Source organism: Palaemon carinicauda, chromosome 8 (assembly GCF_036898095.1).
Source record: "Palaemon carinicauda isolate YSFRI2023 chromosome 8, ASM3689809v2, whole genome shotgun sequence".
Lineage (NCBI taxonomy): Eukaryota > Metazoa > Arthropoda > Malacostraca > Decapoda > Palaemonidae > Palaemon > Palaemon carinicauda.
Genome location: NC_090732.1, coordinates 162,516,945 through 162,543,024, shown reverse-complemented (window position 1 = coordinate 162,543,024; position 26,080 = coordinate 162,516,945). Strand labels below are relative to the sequence as shown.

The 26,080-nt window shown below is 41.7% G+C and overlaps 1 protein-coding gene across 9 annotated transcripts in view; it reads right to left on the bottom strand.

Moving 5' to 3' along the window:
• The window catches only part of ClC-c (chloride channel protein 3), a 153,647-nt gene that overhangs the window by 59,317 nt on the left and 68,250 nt on the right, over positions 1-26,080 (bottom strand). For 4 of the 9 annotated variants that reach the window (XR_011045386.1, XM_068379251.1, XM_068379250.1 and 1 more), the window contains exons 4-5: positions 4,386-4,412; positions 480-710 (exon numbers count right to left, since the gene is read on the bottom strand). Coding sequence is in view for 8 of the 9 variants with exons in the window: in XM_068379251.1 (XP_068235352.1) it covers positions 480-710; positions 4,386-4,412 (258 nt within the window). In the remaining variant the exon portion in view is untranslated. The remainder of the gene's footprint in view (positions 1-479; positions 711-4,385; positions 4,413-26,080) is intronic. The other 5 variants (XM_068379254.1, XM_068379257.1, XM_068379255.1 and 2 more) reach the window with 3 other exon arrangements.

Below are 26,080 nucleotides of genomic sequence, written 5' to 3'. Positions count from 1 at the left end.
ATTCCTAAGACTCCCTTACTCTATTGTTGTATTTTGTGCTTTCACAATTTTATTTTCTAGTCCATAGTGTTCATTTCTTGGCTAAGACCTGAGCTCTATTGAAGAGCAAATTGCGGGTTAAAGGTCAGATATATCCCTGAATTTCCTATATTTTCATACCAAGTGTTTGTAATGCATTGCTATGGGCATTCTTGTAACTTACATAACTCCTACCCAGTCCTGTATCTTCACGACAGTGTCAGTGACATGCTGCCTCCAAAGGTTGCCATTATACTGGTTTACAACCCAAAAGATGTGACTGACATGAAGGGGGCTAAATAATGAAACAAAATTTATAATGACAAGTGGCCTGATACCTGATATAACACGCAACTCCGGATCTCCAATATGAGGAGACAAAAGCTAATGTCTCATCTTTAAAAGGGTGAGCTCTGTATGAACAAAGTATCTATAACATGATGTACGATATCAAATCTTACCTCCAATAACTCCAACCATAAACACACACAGCCATCCTGACCATGCATCATGACCACTTTTTATCCAGTCCCATACGCTTTCTTGCTTTTTCTTGATAATGTGACGATGTCTCATGCGATCCCTAGCAACATCTCGCTGCCAATCTATTGTGTGAAAGTCATCATACTGACCAATCCCAGTGAACTCTTGTTCATCAGACTCCACTTGAAAAGTTCCACTGGTGTTACCTGCTAGTAAAATACAAAAGAAATACTATGGTTATTTATATATTTCATGAGAGCTAATATTAAAACACTGACATAAAATCAAATAGCTACAACCCATTGCTGCATTTAAAAAATTGAATTACTTACAATATCATAAAATGGTGAATAACAATTTACAAAACAATTATGAAATACTGCTTCAAGAAAATCAAACATGAATAACACACAAGCTATGCTATTATTAAAAATATTAATGATAAATTAAGTTTAATTTCATTCAATATTTGCCACTAATTATACTTTGCAAATCTTCAATATACTTCTTAGGCTACACGAAAATTTACAGGCACCTCTTTTACACCTGCCCAAGCCCAAATAGTTACCCATGTTTCAACTAAAACCCACACGTAAAGAGAGGAGCACTGCACCAATGCCTCTGCTGAATTTTCAAAAGCAACAGTACTTTTTCAAAACTAGAAACTGACTTTCAACTCTAACATAGCAATAACACCTTGGGGATGGTTAAATTTATACAATTTGGGTTTAAGGCCTGGCTCTGTGGGCTGATAGGCCACTCGGTTTGATGCACAACACAAGAAAACCCTGCAAATGAACTATAAAATAAAAGTTGAAGAGATTGGACAGCAAGATAGAAGAAAAGAAGTGGAAATGTAGATAGATCAGAGGGCTAAATAGTGGGTACAACTAGAGGCCAAACACTTACATAATGCCTATACTAGTAGACTAGATGAGGTACACTGAGAGCAATAACACCTGAAAGGGAAAATCCCCTTTGGGAGCAATAACACAAAGAGTTGTAATTTTTGACATGAGACTGCATTAGCTATCTTTTTATTCCCTAGTTAGGAAATTTAAAATAGAGGAAATGACCTTACAAGTCCAAGTACAGTATTTCAGCAAGGAAGTTGAGGTCCACTGCCCTTGTACAAGAATTTTTTAAGTTATAGAGGCATAAAAATTTTATGAACATTTAATAAGTTACGTCGCCATAAGAATGACAAGGCTAAGAACATATTGTGGCTCAAGTCAAATACAATCGGAACCTGTGAAAGACTGAAACCAGTCTCAAATCAACCACCCCCATTACTTGAACTAACCAGAGTCCTACCAAGAGAGTAACTCTAATGTAAAGAGTTGTAGCCTGGGAACTGACCCAAGCTGAATGCATTCCAATGAATGAGGTAGTTTTTGCAGCTGCTTCAATTTACAACACAGCTGTGACTAGAGCCTCTTCAGCAAGATATATTACAATATCTCATACAATGAACCTTATGACAGTCAAAAACCCCTACTATAGCCAATCTAAAGGACTTAGATGAGACTAAAGATGCACCACCTCCAAACATAGTATCATTCAAAATAAGGACCATGCTAAGACCAACTTACTGTGGCAACTAATTTCTTCTAGCTAATTCTTTTCGAGGATTTAATTCGTGACTAACACAATTCTATCTCATCTTTTCTATTTGGTAGACAAAAGATACAAGCTGTCTATTAGCTAACATAGACAATAATGATTGGTAACACACATCATGAAAAGAGAAGACGGAGAAAATGGACTTGACCAAAGGCTATGATAACTAAGTTATTGTCCTGGTTTTTTTTTTTTTTTTTTGCTTTTAACAAAAAACTTTTATGTTGAAGTGTTACTAAGCTTTATGAATTCCCCTGGTAGCAAGGCTCTGACACAGGTAGACTCTCTACCGATTATTCCGTGACCATGAGTAATTCTTCCTTCTTCTTCTTAAAAAAATAAAAAAGACAGCTTGTAATTGTCATTAGACAATAGGCAGAAACGGATCCTTTAAGTTGTTAGGACTTTACTGACTGTGGAGTTATAGTTCTGAAGTCAGTGTGACTATGAGAGTTCAGCAACAGATCCAGGTAAAGGCCATGGAAAAAAAAGATTATAACTGGACAAGATCGAAGAAAAATAAAGTATACATAAAGGTCCCAAAGCCTTCTAGGTAGAAGACCATACCCAATCAGGTATATTAAAACTCATTTACAAGACAGTCAACCATCCTGTACAGAAGAAAGTAAATATCCAGAAAACAGGTCTCTTGCAAAAGGTATGAGACAATGACAAATCTTGACCGCTTGCATATCGTCATTCCTTCCTAACCAATCTCTTTCCCTCCTCGTCCTAAAAACTTGGGAATTTTGGGCTTTAACCGTGAAAGAAAAGGTGATCAAACAGGATTACTCAACAGTAACCTGGTTCACTGAGCCCAAAGCAGCAATGGGATGGACTCATATCATCAACAACAGACTAAGGATTTGGTTTCTCCAACAATCAATTCTATTAAAAAAATACAACATGCCTCCATGGGTGGACCGAGTTTGTCACTTTGGATTAACAGTGGCTCCTCAAGTCTCAGATCAAAGATACAGAATAAGACCTTTGTGGGCACCTAAATCACTAGCTTGTGATGGCTTTGAACCCCCAATAAAAAACTCTGCCAAAATCTATGTATACTTCACAAGTGTCAAGGCATGGGTCTCCATAACTCTAATAAGAATAACCATACTAACCATTATTCATCTTTGAAAACAAAATTCAGTAAACGATACAAAAAAATTCCACATAAAAATTTACCAGTACAGTATTGTACAGTTCATTCTGATAACAATGATAGTGAAAAAGATGAAACATTGTTGAGTCTGCTGTAGTCCACTCTATGAACATCCGCTATTGCTGAAATAATGCCATGATACAAAATGCCCTGCTATCACTCAACAACTTTTCTACACCTTTCGTCAGCAATCAATTTGTCCCCATAAACATGCCATTTAGGTAGTGATAAAAGAGGTTTAGTAATTGATATGAACAAAATTTGCTTTCAGTAACAGAATATCCAATTAATTGATGTAGCATATATAATTATCTAAGCTGAAAATTTATATGAACACAATTTGCTACGCTATACAGTATATTAAAGTAAATAATCCCATAATAATGCACTAATCACATTAACACATTTTTTTTTTTTTATATGTAGAGGTGTTAAGGAAACTTTAAATTACGTAGACAAATACCTTTCCATACAATATTTTTGAAAATTTTACTACTCAACCTATGATGCATATATGTTGAGCACAGTAACATCTCAATTCTATATGTATCATATCCAATACAGACATTAGGCCACAACCATACAGTAATGCAATGAAAATGACCCAATAATTTTCTTTAGAAATACAGGCATATATACCTACCAATCTACAGTGTAAATGTGTACTCTAAAGATAGATCTACAGTGATACCTGACCATACTGAAAAAACATGTGATTCTTCATAGTACCAAATAGCCATCAAGTCATATTCATACAGTATACTCTTTAATATTAACCATTTGAAGAAATATGCCAAAACTACACTTGCAAAAATGTAAAAAATAAAACTAGTAAACCTCTACTATGACTATATACTGCTGCAAGGTGATGACAAGGCATATTAGCTATATTAGTGCAGCCAAAAAGCCCCTACAGACAGATAGACCACCACTTTTATATACAAACAAGCTGGTCTGAATAAAACAGCACATCTATAAAAACAAAATGTGATAAGAAATGATAAAAGGACTAAGGCAAACCAAACCCAATGAAAAAAATGGATAAAGCAAACAAAGATAGAAAAAAAAATCAGGCATTGATCCAGTGATCTACTCAACTTACCAGAACCACCGGCAAAGGACACGTAACCTAGGCGTTGACAGGAAAGGATGAATCGGGCCAGTGCAGGATGGGGGAAAGGATATAGGTTATGGATTAGGATAATTCAAAATGTTGAAGCATGACAGTAAAATGGGGGGATGAAAAATTAAAAAGTGACATTTGGAAACCATGTCAAAATCAATGTTAAATTATAATTCAAATAATGCAATGATTTTTTTTTATTCACAGATAGAGGAATAGGGAGGTTATTGTATATACAAAAAAGTAATTGACCAAATTATATAGTTTATGAATAAAGCAATAAAAGATGATAAATGTAATGAATGAGATATGAATGGAGAGTCAGGACAAAGGATAAAGGTTAAAAAGGTTGAATGAATTTCCACGAGGAAAGGTTCGGAAAAAGAAAGAAACCGAAATAAATATTAAACAATGACAATAATGTACTATACTATACCAAAGCACAATATCATAACTACAATAGAAATCCTGCAAATAAAGGAAAAAAGGCAACAGATTCTGACTAAGTCAATATATCCATGCTATTGACAGCAAAAGTTTTAAGCATAATGCTGATACTAATATCCAGTTCAAATCATCAATACAAATTATCATCAACTGTGTAATCAAGGATATGTATAATAACCATGTAATATGTTTATGTTTCTCCTTCTTAAAATATGTAAATAAACCAGTCTTGGCAGTGAGACCCCTTCTAAGCTGTAAGTATGTTATATAAAAATATTCTATACAGCCAGAATTGAAGGTATTTTTCTTATTCTCCATTGAAAAACAACATTAGTCACTAGTGATAGGCCAATTTTTACAAATATTTCACTTTTCCAAACTCTTTTACTATCAAAATATTCCAGTCATAAACTCCCTGTACCTTTAGTATTACTCTTTCAAAATACCAAACACAATTCTAAAAATAATTCCCCCACTTCCAGAATTCATCAGGGTTTCATAGAACCTAAGCTTTAAAAAAATAAACATACACAGTCTTAAAATGTTATTTTTATAATAAAATAAATTTTTGAATATACTTACCCGGTGATTATATAAGCTGCAACTCTGTTGCTCGACAGAAAACTCTACGTTAAAAATCCGCCAGCGATCGCAATGCAGGTAGGGGGTGTACTTCAACAGCGCCATCTGTCGTGCAGGTACTCAGTACTCAATGTAAACACAGAACTCAATTTTCTCCTCGGTCCACTGGGTCTCTATTGGGGAGGAAGGGAGGTTCCTTTAATATATAATCACCGGGTAAGTATATTCAAAAATTTATTTTATTATCAAAATAACATTTTTCAATATTAAACTTAGCCGGTGATTATATAAGCTGATTCACACCCAGGGGGGTGGGTAGAGACCAGCAATAATTGTTTACATTATTATGAGCTAAGGATTTTTTATTTCATTTTAGCAGTTATTCAAAATAACAAACATAAAATAAATAAGTACCTGGTAAGGAAGTCGACTTGAACAATTACTCTGCCTTTTTAAGTACGTCTTCCTTACGGAGCCTCGCGATCCTCTTAGGATGCTGAGCGACCCCTAGGATCTGAAGTATCAAGGGTTGCAACCCATACAACAGGACCTCATCAAAACCTCTAATCTAGGCGCTTCTCAAGAAATGACTTTGACCACCCGCCAAATCAAGTAGGATGCAAAAGGCTTCTTAGCCTTCCGGACAACCCAAAAACAATAATAAAACATTTCAAGAGAAAGATTAAAAAGGTTATGGAATTAGGGAATTGTAGTGGTTGAGCCCTCACCCACTACTGCACTCGTTGCTACGAATGGTCCCAGAGTGTAGCAGTTCTCATAAAGAGACTGGACATTCTTAAGATAAAAAAACGCGAACACTGACTTGCTTTTCCAATAGGTTGGGTCGATTATACTTTGCAGAGATCTATTTTGTTTAAAGGTCACGGAAGTTGCGACAGCTCTAACTTCGTGTGTCCTTACCTTCAGCAAAGCTTGGTCTTCCTCATTCAGATGGGAATGAGCTTCTCGTATTAACAGTCTGATAAAATAGGATAAAGCATTCTTTGACATAGGCAAAGATGGTTTCTTAACTGAACACCATGAAGCTTCAGACGGGCCTCGTAAAGGTTTAGTTCGTTTTAAATAGAACTTAAGAGCTCTTACAGGACATAAGACTCTTTCTAGTTCATTTCCAACCATACGATAAGTTTGGAATATCGAACGATATTGGCCAAGGCCGAGAAGGCAGCTCGTTTTTGGCTAGAAAACCAAGTTGTAGAACATGTAGCCGTTTCGAATGAGAATCCGATGTTCTTGCTGAAGGCATGAATCTCACTGACTCTTTTAGCTGTGGCTAAGCATACCAGGAAAAGAGTCTTTAAGGTGAGATCTTTCAGGGAGGCTGATTGTAGCGGTTCGAACCTGTCTGACATAAGGAATCTTAGTACCACGTCTAAATTCCAACCAGGTGTAACCAAACGACGCTCCTTCGTGGTCTCAAAAGACTTAAGGAGGTCCTGTAGATCTTTATTGTTGGAAAGATCTAAGCCTCTGTGACGGAAGACTGATGCCAACATGCTTCTGTAACCCTTGATAGTGGGAGCTGAAAGAGATCGTTCTTTCCTCAGATATAAGAGGAAGTCAGCTATTTGAGTTACAGAGGTACTGGTCGAGGATACGGATACTGACTTGCACCAGTTTCGGAAGATTTCCCACTTCGATTGGTAGACTCTAAGGGTGGATGTTCTCCTTGCTCTAGCAATCGCTCTGGCTGCCTCCTTCGAAAAGCCTCTAGCTCTCGAGAGTCTTTCGATAGTCTGAAGGCAGTCAGACGAAGAGCGTGGAGGCCTTGGTGGGCCTTCTTTACGCGTGGCTGACGTAGAAGGTCCACCCTCAGGGGAAGTGTTCTGGGAACGTCTACTAGCCATCGAAGTACCTCGGTGAACCATTCTCTCGCGGGCCAGAGGGAAGCAACTAGCGTCAACCTTGTCCCTTCGTGAGAGGCGAACTTCTGCAGTACCTTGTTGACAATCTTGAACGGAGGGAATGCATATAGATCTAGATGTGACCAATCTAGTAGAAAGGCATCTATATGAACTGCTGCTGGGTCCGGGATTGGTGAGCAAAATATTGGGAGCCTCTTGGTCATCGAGGTTGCGAAGAGATCTATGGTTGGCTGGCCCCAGGTGGCCCAAAGTCTCTTGCATACATCCTTGTGGAGGGTCCATTCTGTTGGAATTATTTGTCCCTTCCGACTGAGACAATCTGCCATGACATTCAAGTTGCCTTGGATGAACCTCGTTACTAGTGATATGTCTAGACCTTTTGACCAGGTGAGGAGGTCCCTTGCGATCTCGTACAACATCAGAGAGTAGGTCCCTCCTTGCTTGGAGATGTACGCCAAAGCCGTGGTGTTGTCCGAGTTCACCTCCACCACTTTGCCTTGAAGGAGAGACCTGAAGCTTTTCCAGGTCAGACGTACTGCCAGTAGCTCCTTGCAGTTGAAATGCATTGTCCTTTGACTCGAGTTCCATAATCCCGAGCATTCCCGACCGTCTAATGTCGCACCCCAGCCTACGTCCGATGCGTCCGAGAAGAGAACGTGGTTGGAAGTCTGAACAGTCAGGGTAAGACCCTCTCTAAGGTTGATATAGTCCTTTCACCAAGTCAGACAAGACTTTATCTTTCCGGAAACCGGGATCGAGACCGCTTCTAGCGTCTTGTCCTTTTCCAGTGAAAAGCTAGATGGTAAAGAAGAGGACGGAGGTGTAGTCTTCCTAGTGACACAAAATGATCCACGGATGACAGTGTCCCTACCAGACTCATCCACAGCCTGACTGAGCAGCGTTCCTTCTTCAGCATCTTCTGGATGGATAGCAGGGCTGGGGGCTGATCGTCTTGTTCAGCAACGTCCTCATCAGAGGGTTCCTCATCCGAAACTGATGAGGAAACGGCAACGGAGTGGGCAACGTCTGACTCGCTGAATCCGGTCGCACTGGTGGATGCGTGACGGAGCCGGACGCAATATCATGGAACTGCTGCACAGTCTGTGAACTGTCAACAACAATGGGTGCGCGAGGAAGTACAGCGTCAACCCGAAACTGTCTAGACCGTCTGGGTTGCAGTCAACACCCTACCGGGTTGCTGAGGTTGACGCACTGCGTCACAACAAGTCACCTCTGCTGGTTGTTGAACGTCCTGAACGTCAACAACCACCTCCGAGCGTCGCTTAACGTCAACGTGCGACTGGCAACCCACACTGGGTCGCATCGGTGGAGGAACCACCTCAACTGGCAGACGCGAGTAGGTAACCTCAGCGTCAACAGGGCGCACAACCGACCGGTTGGAAGGTTGTTGGCCAGAAGGAGGAACCACCTCAACTGGCAGACGCGAGTAGGTTACCTCAGTGTCAACAGGGCGCACAACCGACCGGTTGGAAGGTTGTTGGCCAGAAGGAGGCACCACCTCAACTGGCAGACGCGAGTAGGTTACCTCAGCGTCAACAGGGCGCACAACCGACCGGTTGGAAGGTTGTTGGCCAGAAGGTTCTTCTCCGCATTCAAGTCCTCTATCAAGGACGCAAGCTTGGACTGCATGGCTTGCAGCAAAGCCCATTTAGGGTCTACGGGAGCAGGTGTGGCAACAGACGGGGTTAGCGACTGAGGCGGAACCGTTTACCATCCCTGAAAGCCTTGTTATGTGTGACATAATAGTACAGCAAAACATCAAAGGCTTGACAAAAGCTGAGAAGTTGACCTGTAAACAACTTGGAGCGTCTCCTGGCTAGGCGCCAGGGCGAGTCTACCAGAATTGAGAAGTCTATCTGGGCAGAGGCATGAACTCCCAAGCCGAGAACTTCTCTCGTGTCATATCAGACTCTCGCTCTATAAGCCAGTTTAAAAGAAGGGAAATCAAAGGCTGTATCCCTAAAAACTCCTCCTGGTGCAAAAACCAGTCGCCTAGCCAACGTAACGCTCTCTAGGAGAGCGAGAGAGCACTAGCTTAAAAACAACGGCTTCGAAGTAGCTAGGCCTAGTGTAAGTTCTAACGTTTAGGCGAACGAGGAGCAGCAGTTACAAGATCCGGACGAAGATCCTTAAAAAAAAATCATCATGATTTAATTAAAGTCCATAGGAGGCTAAGCAGCTTAAGGCTCCTCTCCATCTGACAGAGTCCTCAAGGGAATATCAGTAGGAGGGATAACAGCAACTTCCTCATCTACAGGAACCTTGTCCGATAAAAGCTAGGTTACCTCAGTGAGTCTCTCACTGGAGCATTAGTAGCAGACCAGAAGGCAACGTCATGTAACTGCTTGACAGTCTGTGAACTGTCAACAACTGAACTATCACCCACAACAGGTGCGTGAGGACGTACAGTGTCCACTCGAGACTGCTTTGACTGTCTAGACTGAGCAGTCAAAACAACTCTAGAATGCGGAGGTTGACGCACCGCGTCAAAACAAAACAACTTAGACTGTTGTTGTACCTCGCGACCGTCAACGGAAGGTTCCGTGCGTCGCTGAACGTCAACATGCGGCTGGCAGGGTACACTGGAACGCATGGGTGGCGGGACTCTCTCAGCTGGAGTGCGGCAGAAGGTCGCCTCAGCGTCCACAGGACGCACAACCGTGGTTGGTTGTAGGCTAGAGGTTGGTGTCAACCTTCTCCGCACGAAAGTCCTGCATTAATGACGTTAACTGAGACTGCATGGTCTGCAGCAAAGACCACTTAGGGTCTACAAGAGCAGGTGCGGCAACAGACGGTGTGACTGCCTGATGCGGTACCGCTTTGCCTCTCTTAGGAGGTGAGCAGTCGTCGGAAGACTGCAGCGAGTCCGAACTGACCCAGTGGCTACAACTGGGCCGTTGGACTTGCGCGGAAGGGACCGACTTGCGCTTAATAAGCCGCGAGACCTTGGTCCATGGCTTCTTACGAGAAACCTCTTCCGCAGACGAGAAATAAATGGGCTCTCTCATCTTTGTGTGGGTGGGGCGATCTTGGGTAGATACGCCCGAAACCACGGAGGGAAAAAACGTCTGTTCGTTGATCAAGGCCTCTCGAACCCATAAGTCGTTCGACATTACTTCTCCCCTGGGCTTGGGAGCTTGCAAGAGGTCCCGGACTAGGTGAACGACAGGCACGAACAGACGAACCCTCGGACGCAACACTGTAACACTTTGCGCATATCACTTTATCGATTTTCTGTTTTGCACTTATTTCACTGAAATCGAAACTTTTACTGATTTCTACCTGAAACACGCAATTCTACCCTTCATTAAAAGGTAGTAATTGCGAAATCAGTCGTATAATGCAGCTCATTAATACTAGCAAAAAACAGAAAACATATATAAAGATAAAAAATTCAGTGGCTGGGAAAGAGACTAAACACTAGTTCAAATAAACTACGTTTACAATCTCTCACCGCACATAGCCTGGGGACAAGAATAAAACCCTAGAAACGTTTTACCTTCCTCCCCGTACAGAGACTAGGGACGAGAGTAACACGAGAACAACGTTACCCGCTTGAACGGAACGTTTTCTCTCCTCTCTCTCCCTCCGTCTCTATCTCTCTCTTTCTCTCTTGATTTCGCACCTAAGAGAAGAGCCCAATTATATATCGTCAAAAAAACATGTTATTTGACTAAAGGAAAAAACTGAAAGGTTTTCCAAATAAAAAGTTCCTTTAATTTAGAATTTAAAACATTTAAGCTAAGAAAGAATGAACAAAACGTCAGAATCGATTTACTCTTACTGCAAAGTGAAACCGTGATACACTCTCTCTCTATCGTAACGATAGAGCGCATGTTGAACGTCCTGAACGTCAACAACTGCGTAGTCTAAAAAACTAAACGTTAGTTCATCTTTGAAAACAGTACGAAGACTATCAAAGAAATTCTTTCATAAAACATTAAATTTAAAAAGTTTTAAATTCTTTAAAGGCTAAAAATGATATAACGGGCTCAACGTTGATTAACTACGGTTCCAAGTTAGGACCGCCTACTATCAGGAAAGGTCGCATATAAACAAAACATAAAAATTTATTTTTATATGTTTATAATAAATGGAAAGTTAATCGAAGAGGCCTAATAAAGGCGGAGAGATATAAAATATATAGATCTATAACGTGTTAAGCAAAATTACTAAAAACCTAAACACACTTCCGTCTAAGGGAAGGGTCGGCCATTTAAAAGTGAAAGAGAGTCCATACTCTCTTTGTCACCATAATTAAATCTATCCAAAACGAGTTCAAGTTTTGAGATGAAGATAAAACACCTGCATAGCGAAAGCTCAAAACTAGAATAGTGTACTTCACCAAATAGTTGTGAAAACAAATCCAGTTAGTAACAGCGAATTAGTAGGTCTTGCCGGTAGCCCGACAGAGAGAAAATTGAGTTCTGTGTTTACATTGAGTACTGAGTACCTGCACGACAGATGGCGCTGTTGAAGTACACCCCCTACCTGCATTGCGATCGCTGGCGGATTTTTAACGTAGAGTTTTCTGTCGAGCAACAGAGTTGCAGCTTATATAATCACCGGCTAAGTTCAATATTGAAAAGTGTACAGTAATTTAAAATCATGATATTGTCACAAGATTACTGTAAATCTAAATCAAAAGAAAATAATAGCATCTAACTAACTGATTAAGTAAAAACAAACTGATGTTCTTCATGTCATGAACTGCTGGTTCCTAAAGATGGTAGACTATCTAGGAAATTTATGGTAAATACATGACAGCATGAAATTCAAAATGTTCTCTTATTCAGTTACCATTGCCTACTTATATCTGATGTTAGTACAAAAGAATTTGTAGTAAAAACTTGAAATATGCCTTTAACATGCTTACAATAAACATTTATAATCATAAATATACTTGGGACTACAAATGACCATACCTCAAGCTCTACCTAGGAGATGGAAGGGATCACTAAATGTCAAATTTCTATGATAAACCAAGGAACACTTCGATTCATTTAAAGAAAAAGTTGGGATAAGAAATCCAGGAAAACTTACATTCAATAAGTGCTCAACATATAAAGTCAGGCAAAATCATCCATATGTCGCCAAAACTTTATATAATATAATAATATTAGCTTTTACTCGAAAGTCCGATCTTATTTAGCAACGTGTTTCACTCAGAAAAACTCCATCAGGAGTACTTATTAAACAAACATACCAGTAATATATATACAGTACATAAGAAAGATACAATTGAAACAATACCCTGAGTATTCTCCCATAAACTCAGTACAGTAGAACCCCTGGGATTGAACATATAGGAATTCTTTTAAAATAAAGTTTGAACAATATCTACAAAATACTTTTGACATAGAAATTGATACATAATTCAGATATTGAATGGGTAACAGTTAATCGTTAGAACCTGTATGGCTGAGATACTGTATTACGCCCAACAAGACAATTTTCATAAAATACGGAGCACTCAGTTTCTACATAGCCCTATAAATGCAGAAATAAAACAAAAAAATAGCTGTTAACATTTTGGGCTTTATTTAATTTTTTGGCTATTCTTATTCATTCAAATGTGGGCAAAAAAGATGCAGATTTAACCCTTTTACCCCCGAGCTATTTGGAACTTTCCAACCCTTAACCCCCAGGGGTTATTTTTTTTTTCAAGCACATTCTGCAGTATATTTTTTTTTTAAATTGGTCTAACAGCCTTAATTTTTGTCATAGAGAGGTCAGGTTGGTCTCATTCTCTTGGAAAATGCCTGAAGTTTCTCAAAAAATTATCAAAAATATGCAAAAAAAAAAAAATGTAAATTGCAGTTTTTTGCAAGGACATACCAGTACGTCCATGGAGGTAAAGGGATGAGTTTTGTGAAACGTACCAGTACGTCCTTTGGGGGTAAAAGGGTTAACAAAAGAAACCACTTTAAAGTTAAGAGTGGTAAGCTTATGTATGATCTAACCATGCAGCCCTAAAAATAAGCCTTCAATTCTTTAAAAAATGTAGTGCATGAACTGTAAATTTGTATAAAAATGCTTTATGAGTGAAGTTTGGGATATGGAACTGATTAATCGTATTTATACTTTTCTCAAAATAGAAACCAATTCTGTGTTAAAACAAATTGGTTTTCGAATGGCCACCTGAAACAAATTGAGTTCAATCTCAAGGGTTCTACTGTACTATACAATACAATACACCATTTAATTTTCCAATAATTGAAAGTTTTTCCAAAAATTTTACTTTTTACATACTACAGTATATTCTACTTTCTATTTACATACTGTATAACTAGCTTAATATACTTTGTAACATTAGTTTTTGGTATTTTACAATTTACACTTATAATGATGACAATTTTTGCCTTACACATGCATCCATTACAATCCCCTCTCTCTCTCTCTTCCATAGGAAATGTTGGGACCACTTGAAAAGCAAAACCTCATTTGACCACAAGACAAGCTTATACTTCTTTTGTTCTCTTTGCAGATTATTAGTCTCATTTGTTTTGCATAGATTACACTGTTTATCCTTATATTTATGCATGCCACTCATCTTTCTCATTATCAAAAGCTTCTATATGAAAAAAGTTAAAAAAAATCTGTTCATTATTTCTGGTAGTATATCAGGTTTCAATGAAGCTGTAAACGCGGCTGTTAAATTTATAACGAGGTGCCAGTAGTGCCTCGTGGGTAGCGGGAAAGCCACGCCCCTCTGGCAGCTCACTTGAGAAACCATTTAAGCATTCATCTAGAAATTATGAGGTAAATAATGAGGGAAGTATAACTTGAAGCACTCAGGTTTGTATGGTTAGGGAAAACATATTTCTCGAGAAATTTGTGATTTGTTCCTATACGGATAAAAACCTTTGTAGTTTAATGAGATTCATCCTTAGGAGGGAGGAAATTCCAATAACCAAACTGGTCGATTCAAAACCTTGCAATGCCTAAAACCTGACCCTTATGAGGAGAAAGGTTATTGACTTCAATCAACTTCCTATCACTTGAGAGTAAGGGAAAAGAAAAATGCAGATTTCTCAGTGTCCTGAAGAAGGGGCATTCCTTGATCTATCTCATTTCAAAAACACATTAGATGTGATAAGTTGAAGGTGGCCACAATACAGAAAGTCTGCCCATTACTATACCAAGAGGCTTTGATCTGTACTATAGATATCAAAGACCAGTACTGACAAGTCCCTACTGCTCCTCATTTTGAATCTTACCTACGATTTCGGCTTGGAAGGAGTTTGTACAGGTACTGTACTCTGATGTCATTTAATCTCAATATAGCTACAAGGGTGTAAGGGAGGGATTGGCTGATATTTTATTATTAATGTCTCCTATAATATGGCAGGCATCATATGCAAAAGATTGTGACACTTGGTTCCCCAACCCCACTTGTGCTTCAGTGGCCCAACCAATCCCACCCCCAACAAAATCTAAAGCTAATCATTCCATTATTAATTTTCCTGGTAGAAAGACACCATACTAATGAACAAACTCTCGGTGAGCTTTTGTCAATCTTATTATTTTACTTTTCATGAATTTCTGAATATTTTGCCCAAATTCATCACAAACAAGAAACTTTTGCAGTCATCATCAAAAATCCCAAACCGAACATTAGGGAAAAATTTCCCTTTCTCTTGGTTTTTGTTTCATTCAGATTGATCAGTTTTTGACCAAGTTATTAGGATTAGAACATCAAAAACTATAGTTTTGAGTTACATCCTTTAGTAGTTTAGGAATGACTTTGCTGTTTGTCTGTCTGTTATATGTCTACTTACATATCAAAGTTTTTACAAATGACATGTTTAATATTATGTAGAGGTTATCTATACTGCTTATTCTATTCACATTGATTATTTTTTCTTGGTTTTACAATTTATCATCTTATATTGTAATTTTAGGCTCTTGGTCCTTCTCTTTCCCAGCCCTGATAAGAGTACTATCCCATCTAAGTGCTCTCTTGCTTAGGCTGTGCATAAATCTGCTGGTGTTAGAAGGCAAAAGCATGACTAATATTGTATAAATACAATACAGTAAAAAGCAGTCAAGTAGCAAAACACTGCCAATCCCCCAAAACGGCAAGAATCATAAAATCGAGTGTCAACATACTGAGCGTAAAATTATCTTCTCCAATGGAAACTAACTGCTTACTAACGGTAAGTCGGTAATGAATCTATTAGCCTTGAATGCCTTCAAGAATGAAAAGTTGCCTGGTGCTGTTTTTATGACAGAAATTGGTAAATTATATAGTTTTCTGAAGTTTAGTTTAGAATATGTTGAATATCGAAATATTCAAATTTTTGCATTGACAGTAGGGGTAACTTTGGGGACTATAAAATTTAAACTATTGCAATTTTCTTAATAAAACTTTGTGTGCATGTTGTGTTGGTGAGTGTTGCCATGACACACCCCAATTTTTACTAAAACTAGGGACTTTTCCACCAAACAACCCCATTAATAAAAATAGCAAAGTCAGTGATCAAACTACTAAGTAGTAGTTGCAGTAAGTTCAGGTCATTGCCTATTTGGACCGCTGGCTAGTCTGGGCGGAGACGAGAGAATTATGCCCGACAAACAACCCAAAAACTTCAAAAATTAAGACTAGTTCCACCAAGGATATTTAAATGGTTAGGTCTTCGTTTGAACATGTCAAAATCGACTTGGGGCCTTCCAAAGACCTCTCAGGAAAGAATTTAGGCATGGTAAAAAATTTTCTTTGTCGGGTTATTTTTTCTCCTAACAACAATTGGAAAGATTTATTAGGCCTTCTCCAGTTTGCTTCAATCATTGTCTCAGTTCTGATGACAACAGTGAAAGAGCTTAATTGGGTGTGGAGAAGGCCAGCTCAAAAGGGGCTTCGGGACATCAATGTTCATCCTTATCTATTGTATTATCCAATTCAAATTAGTAAAATATGTTATTTTCCTTAGTAAAATAAATTTTTGAATATACTTACCCGATGATCATGTAGCTGCAACTCTGTTGCTCGACAGAAAAAACCTACGGTCGGGATACGCCAGCGATCGCTATACAGGTGGGGGTGTACAACAACAGCGCCATATGTCGAGTAGGTACTCAGGTACTTCTTGTCAACAAGAACCAATTTTCTCCTCGGTCCACTGGGTCTCTATGGGGAGGAAGGGAGGGTCCTTAAATTCATGATCATCGGGAAAGTATATTCAAAAATTTATTTTACTAAGGAAAATAACATTTTTCAATATTAATCTTACCCGATGATCATGTAGCTGATTCACACCCAGGGGGGTGGGTGGAGACCAGCATACATGTTAACATAAGAAGCTAAGTATCCCGTATTTCATTTTAGCAGTTATTAAAAATAACAAACATAAAATAAATAAGTACCTGGTAAGGAAGACGACTTGAACAATTACTCTGCCTTTTTAAGTACGTCTTCCTTACTGAGCCTCGCGATCCTCATAGGATGCTGAGCGACTCCTAGGAGCTGAAGTATGAAGGGTTGCAACCCATACTAAAGGTCCTCATCAAAACCTCTAATCTAGGCGCTTCTCAAGAAATGATTTTGACCACCCGCCAAATCAAGTAGGATGCGAAAGGCTTCTTAGCCTTCCGGACAACCCAAAAATATTTCAAGAGAAAGATTAAAAAGGTTCTGGAATTAGGGAATTGTAGTGGTGGAGCCCCCACCACTACTGCACTCGTTGCTACGAATGGTCCCAGAGTGTAGCAGTTCTCGTAAAGAGACTGGACATTCTTTAAGATAAAAGACGCGAACACTGATTTGCTTTTCCAATAGGTTGCGTCGAATATACTTTGCAGAGATCTATTTTGTTCAAAGGCCACGGAAGTTGTGACAGCTCTAACTTCGTGTGTCCTTACCTTCAGCCAAGCTTGGTCTTCCTCATTCAGAAGGGAATGAGCTTCTCGTATTAACAGTCTGATAAAATAGGATAAAGAATTCTCTGACATAGGCAAAAATGGATTCTTAACTGAACACCATAAAGCTTCAGACGGGCCTTGTAAAGGTTATTAAAATAGAACTTAAGAGCTCTTACAGGACATAATACTCTTTCTGGGCTCAATCCCTGTGCCGCGCAGTGAAATGCTCCTTAAGCACCATTTCAAAGGAATATAACTGCTAATATTACCAGAGAAAAAATGTAAAGGAATGCTAGGTTGAACTAGCTCGCTCACCTAATGGTGTCGGTATAGACTGGGGCGAAATACCAGAGGTCTCGTACCATTTAGATTTCTCCTCTTCGAAATCCCCCAATAGTGAGGTGCCGTTCAACCTCCCCTGCCTCGCAGACCAGTACTACTAACTCAACCCACGCTTGCCCATCACTCCTTTCAAGCACCTGTTTGATTTAAGTCCAAGTTTTTTATTTCGTGTGTTTCATTGGATTTATCATCAACTTTCTCTCGATGGCCGATTCCCAAGATACCCCATCGAAGTTAAGTACCTTATCCATGAGTTTTTAACGAGATTGGGCAGTGTCATCTTTGTTTTTATTATTTAGAAGTGTTTATATATGAGCGGCGTCCCCGTTCTTTCTTTCGCCTCTGCCCTTTGTCTCGTTAGTTCGTCCGTCTTTTATATTCGTTCGATCCTTTAGGAGTTTTTTCCTTATATTCATTTAGTACACCAACTTTATGCTTTCATATAGCAATATTCATTTAGTACACCGACTTTATGCTTTCATATAGCATTTATTTTATGTTATCCTATGATATCGGTGTTAGCGTTTCATCAGGAGTAGGTTATGTTGGTATGCCTGCATTCGTGCATGTTGGTGGATAGCGTCAACATTGAGATTGTTTCGCTAGTTCTAGGAGCTTTAATTTCGACCATCCCACTTATTATTAGTAAAACCTTTTGTTTTATTACGCTCCACCTAGTTTTACGTTTGGTTCGAGTGGGACTCTCGCGTATTTTGTTGTTTTTACTGTTCGATCTACCGCTTCAGTAACTAGGTTGGTACCCATGCTTTCCATCTGCTGATGGCGTCATGCTTCCTCCCCTACCACTCGCCCGAGTCCCTCTCTCGCCATATTTTTTTCTGCATGCCTAACCTTACTTACGTGATTTCGCTTTTAATTCATTAATTATTTTTATGTATTTGTGCATTGATATTATATTTATTGCTTACTCCGTTATGATCATATTTTTGGGATTTTCATGTCATGATTAGGGGATCTCCAGTTGGTAGCCCTGTCTACCACTGCGCACTGGCGATTTCCCTGTACCATTACACCCCCCCCCCAACAAGTTGGGGAGGTTATTCCATCCCCCCCCCTTCAGTGTACACCCTTCCTCTCACTCGATGGTTGTTGGTTATGATTTACGGGTCAAGTATGCTTGTACCTCAGTCTTCCATCAACGTTCCGACATATTGAGGACTGAGTATACCAACGGGGTATGACTTAGTCTCATTCATTCATACCGGGCGGTTTCGTCTCCCCCCTCCCGTCGCCATCGGTCGGGGAGGGGGAAGGCCGGGACCACCGGGGACTATCACACGTGATTAGTCGGTATATCTGCACCTTGGTGTAACCTTGCTTTTAATTACGGTTGTTAGAATGAGCACTTATATTAGGAGTGTCCTCCCCTACGGTACCTCATGCTATTATCGTCCGTATAGGACTTATTATATCCCATATCATTATTTTATATTCTACATGAATCATTACCTTTGTCCCGGTACCTCAGGTAAGGTAGGGGGGGGTTCCACTGGCTCCCCCCGCGCTCTCCCGTTGTACCCTCCCGTCATCAGACATCGGAGCCGCCGAGCTCTTAATTACATGATCGGTTGACACTGACACGGTTTTGATTAATATCCTCCCTCCGGGAGCCCTATTCATTACAGACATTAGTTTTTGATCATAATTGGCGTTTTCTATTTATGTACTTTAAGGATGTATCTTGGGTACTTTAAGTTTACTTTAAGTTACTTTAAGTTTACTTTAAGTTTACTTACCAATCCTGTTCCCCGGCCACGGGGGCCCCGGAACTAGTTATGATTATATATTAATCACTGTTTTTTGCATCCTTTTTCATACCCGGCTCTGCCGGATTGCTATTGGAATAGTCTCAGTTCTCTGCATGTTTAGTCTAAGGCTATACATTTATTTTATTATCTGGTAGGTCCCGGACCCTCCGGGACCCCTTATAGAGAAACTAGTAGATGCTCATGGACTATTCCTTTTACAGGTGGTCCGTTGCCGGATGACAGCCTGCGCGGCCGTCCTTCACCAGCCTTGCGGACATGCTGTCTGTCGGTCCCACGCGGACTGTGGGATCCAGATGGACGATATTGTGGTATGGCACCCTGACAACTGCCTTATCTGTTATGACCTTATCTCCACCCTCGCTTCAGATTCGGTGAGCCTCTTTCAGTCATTTTTGTATTTACTGCCCTTCACTGGGCGACATCAATATGATAGATAATCATTGACTTCTGTTATGAATCTTCGGGTTCATTTATCATTTTGTCCTCGGGTTTGCTAACCTTATCCCCGTTCTTTCAGAGTTCCCAGGCGGTTAAAACTTCAGCAAGAGCCACTTTGAAATTGTGGGTAGGCGGCTTCGCCCGTAACGTAAAGGCCAGGAAGCCCTACGTCCTCTCAGAAGATTATTGTAGACTTATCTACCCGAACGCAAAATCTTCAGCAGCAGTGCCTAGGCAAGTGGCGGCCCCTATAATTGCTGACATTGCGGAAATCGTAGAACTCAATCTCGTCCAGGATACAGACATCCCTGACGACCCGGACCCCATTGAAGACAATGTTACGGCTCTGACCTTAGACATAGAGCCCATGGTTTTTGACGAACCTGACACAGGTAAGGTTGTAAGTGAGGCAGGTGGGTCTGGCGCTAAGACCTCTCTTCTTAGCCCCTCTTTTTCTCCAACTTCTAATAATTTTTCCTTTCTTGGTTTTGAAGGGAACCACGAATCCTCCCCAAGATCGCTCTCGGTTCCTGCCAAGGTCAAATCTCAGAAAAGACCTTTAGTGAGGACTCGTCAGAATCCTACACTACCTGGATCATCGAAGCCCAAGAAGGCTCCCCTCCCCGGAGCTCCTAGTGACTCGACTAGCACTGCCCCTATGTCTCAGGACCCGGGAGTGCAGTCATCCCCCTTAATTACCACAACCAACCTCGACCCGGAGGCCCTCACGAATATGTTGTCGAGGGTCGTTACAGAGCAGATTAGTTCTATACTTTCTGCCGTCACCAGAAGACTAGATACCCTGGAAAGTGGACTGCCTCAACAACAGCAGTTCCTCATCCCGGACGCCTCAAAACTTCCACCCTTCACGAAGAACAACCCATGGAAAATGGCGCTCCACTGTCCTTTCACGGACGGAATGTTGACCATCGAGGGTTTTGGGACCAGGCCCATTGAAGATTTTGAGTTCTTCCCTCCCGGTCTTCAATTTCCTTTCCCAGGCTTCGCCCGGCTTACGGAAGAGGCTCTTGTCCGACTAGATAAGGTCCCTAAAGAGACCGTTATCTTTCCGAAGGAACAGGCTCAGTCTGTTTGGGTTCGAACCTTAAATGAGTGGGGTTGTACAAACACCATGCTGACCCCCCACAAGAGTACTTACACCATGTTTCTTGTGGACGAACAGACCCCCACTCCTTGCGTCACCAAAATGGTTGAATTAGCCCTTCAGGCAGTGACCGAAGATAAGCCTTTGCCACAACTCCGGGAGACAGATCCTACATCTCTGCTGTTCCCATCAGATAATGAATGTTGGCTTAACATTCAATCGACATTCACTTCTGGTAAGCTATCCGCGGACTGTGCATCGACGCAATTCAGTGAACGCCTCCCAAGACTACCTGAAACCTTAATCCGACTCGAGTTCGAGTCCCGGTCTAGGTTTAGCCGGAGCCTCAACATCTCGACTATGGCGGAGATGTTTTCTCTTACTTATGACGAGGAACACTCTTTTAAAGTTATGACTAAAGCCACCCTGCAATCTTTGTTAGCAGACTGCTACGACTTCTTGGTGACCAAAAGACGTTGCCGTAAGCATGTCTTATCTGAAGCCACTATCCGCCATGAGCCAAATAAGCTCATTAAAGCCTCTGCTTGGGGTCCGGACCTTTTCCCGGAGGACATGGTCAACTCGGTATTGAGCGAAGCTGCCAGAGTGAACCAGAGCCTCAAAGTCCGTTGGGGTCTCACTCCCAAACGGAAGTTCGAACAATCGAGCATTCACTCCCGGGGCAGAAAAAGGCTACGCCCTTATAGCTCTACCCAATTCCGCCAACCTATTCAAGTAGTCCAGTCGGCCCCGGTCTCTCAGGGCATCCAACCCTCCACCTCCAAGTCTCAGCCCCAAGTGAAGTATGTCCTCGTCCCTGAAAACCAAGTGGCTTCGAACTCGTTTACCTCTCCTGTTTATAACCCGGTCTATGAGTCCCGGTTTTCCTCCCAAGGATACCAACGAGGCAGGGGCCCCGGTTCGAGGGGTTCTTTTCAGAACAGAAGCAAAGGGAGATATTTCTCCCGTGGAAAAGGGTCACGTGGTGGCCGAGGCGGTAAAACCTCCAACTACTGACGGTCTTCAGGTAGGAGGGAGACTTTATGTGTTCCGGAGTCGCTGGAAATTCAGTCCTTGGGCCTTCAGCATAATCTCCAAGGGCCTGGGGTGGAGTTGGATAGAAGGGCCTCCTCCACCGAACAGATTCCATCAACCCTCGACACCGGACCTACTTTTGTTTACCCAAGATCTTCTTCGCAAGAACGCGATCAAGGAAACGAAATATCTGAAGTTTCAAGGTCGCTTATTCAGCGTTCCGAAGAAAGACTCCGACAGCCGAAGGGTCATCCTCGATCTGTCTCGACTAAACTTGTCCATTCAATGCGACAGGTTTCACATGCTTACCGTCTCACAGGTGCGAACCTTGCTTCCCCGTGGGGCCGTCACCACCTCCATCGATCTTACCGATGCTTACTATCACGTTCCAATAGCGAGACACTTCCGCCCATTCCTAGGATTCAGACTGGACGACAAGGCTTACACGTTCAAAGTGATGCCTTTCGGGCTCAACATCGCGCCCAGAATCTTCACGAAACTGGCGGAATCGGTCATTCAGGAACTCCGATCCCACGGAATCCAAGTCGTCGCATACCTGGACGATTGGCTAATCTGGTCAGACAACGTCGAGGATTGTCTCAAGGCAACAAACAAGGTGATCCAATATCTTCAGTTTCTGGGATTCCAGATAAACTTCGGAAAGTCTCGTCTGACACCAAAGACCAAATTTCAGTGGCTGGGATTACGGTGGGACCTACGTTCTCACACTCTATGTCTCCCCAGGTCCAAGAGGATAGAGATTGCGAAAAATACCAAACGCTTTCTCGGGGAAAAGGTAACTTCCAGAAGGAACCAGGAGAGGATTCTAGGGTCCCTACAATTCGCTTCAGTGACAGACCTCCTTCTGAAAGCGAAATTGAAAGACATCAACCGAGTTTGGCGCTCCAGAGCGAACACCAAACGTCGGGACAAGAAGACACGCCTTCCTCCCATTCTTCGGAAGAGGCTTCTCCCATGGACAACCGCCAAGAGCCTATCAAAATCGGTTCCGTTGCAGTACCCCCCTCCAAGGATAGTCATCCACACGGATGCCTCCCTATCAGGTTGGGGAGGCTACTCCCAACACAGGAAAGTTCAGGGCCTTTGGTCTACAATGTTCCAGCAATTTCACATAAACGTCCTGGAGGCCATGGCTGTCTTACTAACCTTGAAACGTCTTTCCCCGGCCAAGAAACAACATCTGAGGATAGTCCTCGACAACGAAGTCATAGTCCGTTGTCTAAACAGAGGGGGCTCCAAGTCAGGTCCCATCAATCACGTGATGGTGGCAATCTTCTCCCTGGCGGCCTCAAACCAATGGCACCTATCCGCCGTTCATCTGGCTGGAGTTCGGAACGTTGTGGCAGACGCACTCTCCAGGACGGTACCGTTGGAGTCAGAATGGTCACTAGATCGCAAATCCTTTCAATGGATCCTCTTCCAAGTGCCGGATCTCCAGGTAGACCTCTTCGCGACGGAATCCAACCACAAGCTGAAATGTTATGTGGCCCCCAACCTGGACCCTCGGGCTTACGCCACGGATGCCATGTCTCTCGACTGGAACGCCTGGGAAAGGATTTACCTTTTCCCACCGGTGAACCTACTGATGAAAGTGCTGGACAAACTTCGAACCTTCAAAGGTCAAGTAGCCCTGGTGGCCCCCAATTGGCCCAAGAGCAATTGGTTTCCTCTTTTACTGGAGCTGAATCTCCACCCTCACCAGATTCCCAACCCGACTTTGACCCAGATAGTACAAACGTGCACTGTGTTCGCTTCCTCAAACATTCAGACCACCCTAACTTTATGGACTTCATGAAGTTTGCGGCACACAAAGGGGCTAACATAGACCCCCAGAATACTTTATTTTTAGAATCTGACAAGAGAGACTCCACTCTTCGTCAATATGACTCAGCGGTCAAAAAACTAGCTAAGTTTTTGAAAGATTCTAGTACTGACTTTATGACACTAAACCTAACGGTAACCTTTTTCAGAACCTTGTTTGAGTCGGGCTTAGCAGCCAACACTATTACTACCATCAAGTCTGCCTTGAAGAAGATTTTTCTAATCGGCTTTAATATAGATCTAACAGATTCATTGCTAGCTTCGATCCCAAGAGCCTGTGCCAGACTGAGACCATCTTCTCGTCCTAGCCCGATTTCCTGGTTTCTCAATGATGTTCTTAAACTAGCGTCAGAAACCGTCAACGATTCATGTGAGTATATCCCTCTACTCAGGAAAACTCTCTTTCTCGTGAGTTTGGCATCTGGCGCCAGGATTTCGGAATTAGCTGCCTTATCAAGGGATCCAGGCCACATAGAGTTCCTTCCGTCAGGAGAGGTCCTCCTCTCCCCAGACAAGGTCTTCTTGGCCAAAAATGAAGACCCTCAGAATAGATGGTCCTCCTGGAAAATCATCCCTCTCCTTCAGGATCCTTCCCTATGCCCGGTTACCACTCTGAAGTCCTTTCTATCAAGGACTTCCTATAAGACCTCGGGACCCTTGTTCATCAGGGAGCGGGGAGGGACTATAACTTTGAAAGGGATCAGACAACAGATCTTGTATTTTATTAAACAGGCTAATCCAGAGTCTTTTCCTCACGTCCACGACATTCGGGCGGTAGCGACCTCAATAAATTTTTTCCATCATATGAACTTTACAGATATCTCTAAATATACCGGATGGAAATCCCCCTCAGTGTTCAAGCGGCACTATCTTAAACAATTAGAGGCCCTTCAACTCGCTACCGTAGCTGCAGGGAGCGTGGTATCCCCCGGACAAATTCCTTCTAACTAATCCCTGAATCCTATATCTTCCACCTTCTTCCTCTTACCTGCCTCACTTACAGTTCCTACCTGAGTTCGGTTTGTTGTATCACACCCATGGGTGTTCCTAGTTCGTAACATTGCCATTTTATTATCATTGTTCAATTTATTCTTCCATACGAACTGTATTTCTTTAGTGTTCAAGTGTATGTAATTTGTTCCAGTGTTTGACCTTAATTGGTTTTGTTTTAAGTTAATGTTCTTCTGTCTTCCCTTCCTGGGATATTATACCTTATCATGCTGATGTTATTAAAGACGTCCGTCTTCTACGTTAACTTTTGATTAAACCACTGTTTGTTATGTTGATTTTTATTCGTTCCCGTATAGTTAATAAAGTTTGGGTTCGTTTTCTCTGGTACTATTTCACTGCGCGGCACAGGGATTGAGCCCAGAAAAGGGATTTTGACGAAGGAAAAATCTATTTCTGGGCGAGAGACCTGTGCCGCCCAGTGAACCCACCCTATTTGCTCCCCCCCTGTTCAGACCCCAAACTTAAGGGTGCTGTAAGGAGTGATGGGCAAGCGTGGGTTGAGTTAGTAGTACTGGTCTGCGAGGCAGGGGAGGTTGAACGGCACCTCACTATTGGGGGATTTCGAAGAGGAGAAATCTAAATGGTACGAGACCTCTGGTATTTCGCCCCAGTCTATACCGACACCATTAGGTGAGCGAGCTAGTTCAACCTAGCATTCCTTTACATTTTTTCTCTGGTAATATTAGCAGTTATATTCCTTTGAAATGGTGCTTAAGGAGCATTTCACTGGGCGGCACAGGTCTCTCGCCCAGAAATAGATTTTTCCTTCGTCAAAATCCCTTTTCTAGTTCATTTCCAACCATACGATAAGTTTGGAATATCGAACGATATTGGTCAAGGCCGAGAAGGCAGCTCGTGTTTGGCTAGAAAACCAAGTTGTAGAACATGTAGCCGTTTCGGATGAGAATCCGATGTTCTTGCTGAAGGCATGAATCTCACTGACTCTTTTAGCTGTGGTTAAGCATATCAGGAAAAGAGTCTTAAAGGTGAGATCTTTCAGGGAGGCTGATTGAAGTGGTTCGAACCTGTCTGACATAAGGAATCTTAGAACCACGTCTAAATTCCAACCAGGTGTAACCAAACGACGCTCCTTCGTGGTCTCAAAAGACTTAAGGAGGTCCTGTAGATCTTTATTGTTGGAAAGATCTAAGCCTCTGTGACGGAAGACTGATGCAAACATGCTTCTGTAACCCTTGATAGTGGGAGCTGAAAGAGATCGTTCTTTCCTCAGATATAAGAGGAAGTCAGCTATTTGAGTTACAGAGGTATTGGTCAAGGATACGGATACTGACTTGCACCAGTTTCGGAAGATTT